A 6,655-nucleotide genomic window follows, 5' to 3' on the forward strand; every position below is an offset into this window, starting at 1 on the left:
AAAAAAAACAAAAGTGTGATCTTTGTGAAAGTAGTACAGTATATGATCTTTAATTTTTTTTAATATACTGTCACATTGCAGCACTGGTTGGGCATTTTAATTCATGTTAATAAATCACAATTACGTCAGTTTTAACTCCTTGTCCTGAACGGGTGGTGTCTCGTCAGGGACGGGGCCTTAACCATGGCAAGCAGACCCCCCTCCCCTCCCTGTGCCGCTGGCCGCCTCCCCGCAGGTTCCCGCAGTGGGTTTACAGCTGTGGGGCACTCGGGTGTGGAAGGGGCTGCAGGAGGGGGGGGGTATTTCCCCTGCTGAGCCTAGGGGTGAGGAAAAATCACCCCAAGCACAGCAGGGTCCTGTGTCCGTTTGCTGATGGGTTCCTGACGGGGTAGCACTGGGGCCGTTAGTGTGTTTGTGTGCCAAAGCCCCGTCGGACGGGTTATTGTGACCTTGGTGACAGCCTTGAGAACCACTGCAGGCTGTGCTACCTCCCTCTTCTCCTCCCGTGGATCCTCAGGCCCTCCCCTTAGTGCAGACTCAGGGGAGCCAAGCCAGTGGTGCTAAAATGGGGTAGGGAAGCTTACAAACTACACAGCACTACTATTATTTTTTTTTGTTTGTTTAAAGGCTGAACAGCAGCACTTATCAGGTGCAGAGTTACTCCATAACTGGTGTGTGACAGCGTCCTCACATCTCAGCAGTGACTGCTCTAAATTTTGCTCACACCACAGGACCTGCGCTCCATCGCTCCACCTCGGAACTAGAGAAGAAACCGGTGTGCAAGAAGACCTGAAATGTGACAGGATAGGAAGTGGCTGTTCCTACTCACTGAAAAAAGGTAGCAATTCTTTTTAACATGAAGAAAAAAAAACCTGTGGCTACTTTAAATTTTAACTGGCCTCCAATTACTGAAAAATGTTGTTAGTAAAAACAGTACACTAGAAGGACTTCCCTGACCGACTGCATGCATTCTATGGAACACATACTGTTTTACACTAGCATGAAGTAGAACAGGATTAGGCCATCATCAATATTAGCAGAAAAACTCACCCCACCCTCTCTGACTGCTCAGACACTGATTTTGAAAAAATCTGCATCACTCTCAATAGCCCAACATTCAAATCTGGTTGTCCTGACCCTCTTCTGTTCCTCCATGAAGTAGGTCATTACATCATCTCAAATACAAGAGAACGTACAATACACACCGTACGTGGCAAGGTCTTAGAGCAGGGCAAGGAGCTGACCGAGAGGTTGCAGAACAGGACTGGCACGAGAAGGTTCCCTGAGCTCTGCTGCATCGCCAGGGCCAAGTAAAGGGCAGAGGCACTCGTGCTGTACGGTGACTCGCCTGGCCTGGCCTGCACATGAACCAGCACTTCGTGCAAGTGCTAGTATTTTCTGTGTAGTCAGCAGCTGCAGCAAGTAGGCACTACCAGTGAAGCTAAACATAGTTTTTACCTCTAGCTCTGGAGTCCATTGTGGCATCATCCTTCTCACCCGTGTTGTCCTTGCAGCCATTAAAAGCAGTTCCCGTGTGAAGTTCTTGGGGTGCGGAGGCTGAAGGCGTGCAGTCCTGAAACCCAACTGCTGGCAGGGCCTCAGCACGTGGACGGGCGGCTCCCGACCAGGGCGTGCGGGTCGCACTCTCTGGCGGCTTTGCAGTTTCTTTCTGGAGGGGTGGCTGCACCGGCCTATCGGGGATGGGGTAATCGTTGCCTTGGTCATAGTAGTTAAAGACCTTGTACGAAATATTCTTTTTGGGTTTTGTCACGTTTCACCTAGCAACGCTTACACACGGCCCCTGGTGCCACATCACCCCGACTGACACCAAGTGACGTGTGTTAGAGGTTAACACAGCTGCTTTTTGCAGCCCCTGGTGCCACATCACCCCAACTGACACCAAGTGACGCGTGTTAGAGGTTAACACAGCTGCTTTTTGCTTTGGCCAGGCTAAAACAGCTCCCCCCACCCACCACCACGTCGACACGGACCTCTAGCAAACAAAGGGTTGGAGGCATGGCTAGCAAAGATTCCAATGACCAGCACACGGTCTGAAAAAACAAAACACTTTAATTAGACAACTGCAAGCACCTCAAACAACTGGTTATTGTTACAGCATGGGGCTACCTTCTCACAATCTAGTTATTGCAAAGGCATGTGAATAAATTTCATATGGACAAAGTCAAGAAAAAAAGTGGCACTGTAGTTACATGAAGGTCAGAAGTAAGCTTACATTCATCCCACTGACTTCTAAAAGAGGCCAAAACACACCTCTGTACTGTACATTCTAAAATCTGTATTGCCTATAAGCTTCGGCCTATGCAGCTTTTTTTTTTTTTCCTAGGAAACACGTAACTGTTGCGTGCAACTTAGACCGGATGATCAGCTGCCTAGTTATGGGAAAGAATAAAGCTAGTGCAATTTGTTTTAGAAACATGTAAAGCTATGAATGGAATGAGCATGATCTTGCTTCTTGGGATTATTTTACCCACTGTGCTGTAAATATTTGCAGCTATATCCTTCCTTAACTGATGCCAAGCACACACTTTTATTATAAAAGATCAGTGATTCTACACAGAGAGTGGTTCTCATGCTCAACTTTTAATTTTTTTTTTTTCTCCTTAAGGTACTGTACAACTTACAGTGCTTATAAAAAGGCAACACCATATGGTACCATGTCTTCACTATCACATTGTAAGGGAAATTGCTATTTTTCTTTTCTTAAAAGCACTTAAAATAGGGCAAAAGTTCTAAAAGGGAGTGCTAAATGATAATGCATACTTTATTAGAAAGAAGTCTAGCCTTCCTTTAAAGTGCCGTTTGGGGAATGAAATCCTGTAAACCAGAGCCACTTTGTTTAAAATCCAATGAACGGGAACTGCTACAGAATAGAAAGTTTACACGATTCCTTAAAGCAGTTTAGAGTCCACTACATGCAATTGGTTTGCTATAAAGCTTTCTAAAACTCAGTCGCTTTACTCTGAAATTGAGTCCCCAGTCCCATATTTAAATGGAAATAAACATTTACAGGGTGCATTTACATACGCTATAATACAAGAATGACGTCCCTTTGCCAGAAGATAAAATTGTACAATTCCTCACCGTAACTCAGTTCTGACTTGATAAATTTCTTACGCTTGTAAATTACATAATATGCATCAGCTAAAATATTTTTTTTTTCATAAATAGTTACAAAACTTGCCAAAACACATGGGGGGGAAGTTTCCTTTGTTCAAAAATCTGACATCTGAATGCCACACAACACAAGAAACAATGCTTAAAGACACGTTAAGTGTTTTCTGAAGAAAGTGGGTGAGTAAACTACTAGCTGAAGACAAAAAGACTACCCTTCCCCAAGAACACAGTGCACAAAAAGCAAAATGTCAAACAGTACCTCAAGCAAAATAAAGGTCTGAGGATTGAAGCCAGCTCACGCGTGATCCTGCTAAAGAATTTGTGACAGTCACCATTTAGGTCCAATGCACTGGAAAGTGGTTGCTGGCTTTTTTTTTTTTTTTTTTTTTTTTTTTTTTCAACCGGGGTTTTTTTTTTTTTTTTAACAACCGGAGATTCTGCTAAGAATTCAGCCATGGATGCCTAAGGCATTCTCCAGCTGAAGCACGTTTTTCTGGGACCATTTCTAGCATAGGAATCAGGAAATCTGTAAACTGTGCAGCATCTTCATGAGGCCAACCATACTTCTCCACAAGCACATCAAAAAGACTCCAAGGTTTCAGCTTGGTAATGTGTCGGAGTTCTCCTGCAAACAGAAATATTACTGGCATTAGAAAAATACCTTGTTGTTATCCCTGTTAGTGACTACTCCCTGTTTCGTTTCTCTCCCACTCTGTGTTCACAGCACCTTGACCAGGCTGAGAATCATTATTTAGGAAGGAAGGGCAGCACATCGCAAGCTTGCTTGAGGTCCTCAAAGGAGACGAGTATGTCCGATGTCAAAACCAAGAAATCATCCCTATGGTAAACTGTGCGTTACACCTGGACTCCACCATAACTTCTGATTTTTCCTGCTGTCTTCATTCTGTCTCCTGCACACAAATGCACTCATTCACACGCGTGCCGTGGGCAAAGAACGGCACAGGCCTTTCCTTCTTAATCAGCCAACGAACCCAAATTTTACAAACACTGCTCCAATCCCAAGATGGAGGTCTCGGCAACACAGGTCACTGCCTCACTACGTGGCATTTGCCAACAACACAGCAGAGCCGCGATTCATCCCAAATCAAGCCAAGCACAGGGGTTCGGCGCTTGGAGATTCTGCTCCATCTCCCAGGCAAACACCCGCAAGAGGCTTGGTCTGAATCCTTCCTGAGAAGGAAGCACCTGCTGCTGCCTACGCCTCCTTCAACCAACCACCAACACAAGCGGTGGCAGCAGCTGCAGGATTTGAGTTCCATCAAAGAGGGGGCACACGGCCAACCTGGCAGTGTGTTTCAGACCAAAACAAATGAAGGAGGTGAGAACCCTTCTGCCATTCAAACCAGCAGCATTATCCAGGTCCATCCACAGGTCATCCGGCACGATGGGGAAGAAAGACTCTTCTGGCTGCTCCCTGCTCCTCCATTGCCATCTCACTTCTTCCCAGGCATATATCTGAGCTGCACACTCTCCATGTGATGCTACAAAAAGCACTTCAGAGACCCCTGTGGTGATTCTGCGATGTCACCTGAACTGCTGAGGAGGGTGATGGGTTCTCACCCAATACTGGAAGCTGAACACGACTCACCTATAGCTTCACAAGCACATTATGCCATCTCGTATGGGGGCATGCAGACCGTGCTATTTTTAAGCAAAGTGGTTTGGCAACTTGATAGTTGTCCCTGGCTGTAACCTACTGCCCATAAAGTGCTGTCAGACATCAGCTCATGGGTCTGAGTTTCTGTACATCCCTGTGGCTACAGAAGTTCCAGGGCAGGAGAAGAAACCCTGATCTTCAGACTGCCCCCGAGAGCCTCAGCATCTGCATGCAACAGATTAGAACTGCCACAGGCCCAACAGGACACCCTTCTGCTGCCTCAGGCCACGGCAGAAGGTTCTAGGCAGGGTGCAGCACTTGAAAAAGCAGCTCTCTGGGTGCCATCATAAAGACTCCAAAAGAGCAAGTGTGGAAATGGTCGATCACTTCCAAGAGAAAGAGAAGAGACCTGCTGGAAATAGAAAATCAAGATGTGCTGCCCACAGCTGACCCACTGTCCTCTTTCCTTCCCGTCTCACAGGGTAGGAGGGGTGCTGTGATAGCGAGGGAGGAATGAAAACCGAGGGTGTACTCCGCTGGTTTATGTCTGTACATTTACAGTACAAGCGTGTCCCATAAGTACCTGTGAGTCAAACAAAAAAAGGCTCTGCTTTGGGCCCATACTGTCCTATAGTATGAATGTACAGAAAGGACAGTGCATCTCAGAGAAGTGCATTCATTTCCAGGCTAACTCTCGGCCCTTTAAAATCTTTATGCAACTCGTGAAATTTAACTGCTGAAAATCTTACCCTTTTGAAGATTTCCAAAAGTGTGTATTGGTGACTACTAACAAGAACACGTAGTAAACTATCTAATAAGAACACATAAACTTAAATATTGCCAAAAAGTGATAGAAAATAGTGGCTTGTTACTGATTGCAAGCAAAAAACAGCTTAAAAAAATAATTTAAAAAATCAGGTCATGTCCATAGCTTCTCTAGCTTACAGCATTCATTGTAATGGTTGCCATACCCATTTACTAAACTAGATTAGCTTTGGGGGAGTGCGTGTTTCCATGCAGCACTGTCTTCACCTTTGTATTCAAATTATGTAGTTTTAGGCATTTTTCCTCCCTCAGGTTGTACAAAGATTGCAAGATGAGGCTCCTGGTGTCACTGCGGAAGGTGAGTGCACACTGTTTGAATACTCCTTATTTTGTAAAGTGAAGGCTAAACTTGAAATACTCAAGCTAAGAGCAGCACGCCATGGGCAGCACAGTATTCTGTAGTTTTTTTCTGCTAAGGAACAAACTATTTTAGCACTATGGGCTGAAGTTTTCCACAAGAAATTCCGTGAAGATTGTAAAAGCGTTTAAGAAGATGGGATACAGTAAAAAAATACCTGTGTGGGGGCCAAGAATTAATCTAGTGTTTCAGTTTTCAATAAAGATCATGATGCTGACCATGAAATCAAAACAGGGTAAGTAAAAGGCAATTAACACAACTAAGTGGACAAACAGCTCAAAGATTCTGTGGTGGGTCCATCTCATTTCCATCCTAAAGCGCTGGAGAGCAGCACAGGAAATGGAGGTCTCTGGCAACACGTTTTCATCTAGTTCCTGAGGTTTGTACCATGTAGTTGGAGGACAGCAAGGCAGTACCTATATTGAAGGGAGAAATGAAAAGCACAAGCCCACTGGTCTGACACCATCAATATTCAGGGCAATAACATGAACTTTCAAAGAAATGCTAAAAATTTAATAGCAAGTGAAAACTTTCTAACAGAAGCTCTTTATTTAGATTTTTGATAGTGATGCACACAGGAAATATCCAAAGAGGACAACAGAGTTGTCGGAACTGTAAAACCCCTGTGGCCAAAGCGGAAGCAGCAGTGGACCTGCTGAAAAATGGAATGTTAAGTCAAAAGGAAATTACTAAAGAAATTTCTGAAGGACTTGGGGGGG

General features: G+C 44.8%; 1 protein-coding gene across 1 annotated transcript in view; it reads right to left on the reverse strand.

The window, feature by feature from the left end:
* Positions 1 to 2,052: 2,052 nt before the first annotated feature.
* The window catches only part of LOC104168462 (SRSF protein kinase 2-like), a gene marked incomplete at its 5' end in the record, with an annotated part of 21,026 nt that continues 16,423 nt past the window's right edge, over positions 2,053 to 6,655 (reverse strand). The window contains one exon of the mRNA XM_009709057.1: positions 2,053 to 3,760. Coding sequence (XP_009707359.1) covers positions 3,576 to 3,760 — 185 coding nt within the window. The remainder of the gene's footprint in view (positions 3,761 to 6,655) is intronic.

The sequence above is a fragment of the Cariama cristata genome, unplaced genomic scaffold, assembly GCF_000690535.1.
Source record: "Cariama cristata isolate BGI_N322 unplaced genomic scaffold, ASM69053v1 scaffold1060, whole genome shotgun sequence".
In the NCBI taxonomy this organism is placed as follows: Eukaryota; Metazoa; Chordata; class Aves; order Cariamiformes; family Cariamidae; genus Cariama; species Cariama cristata.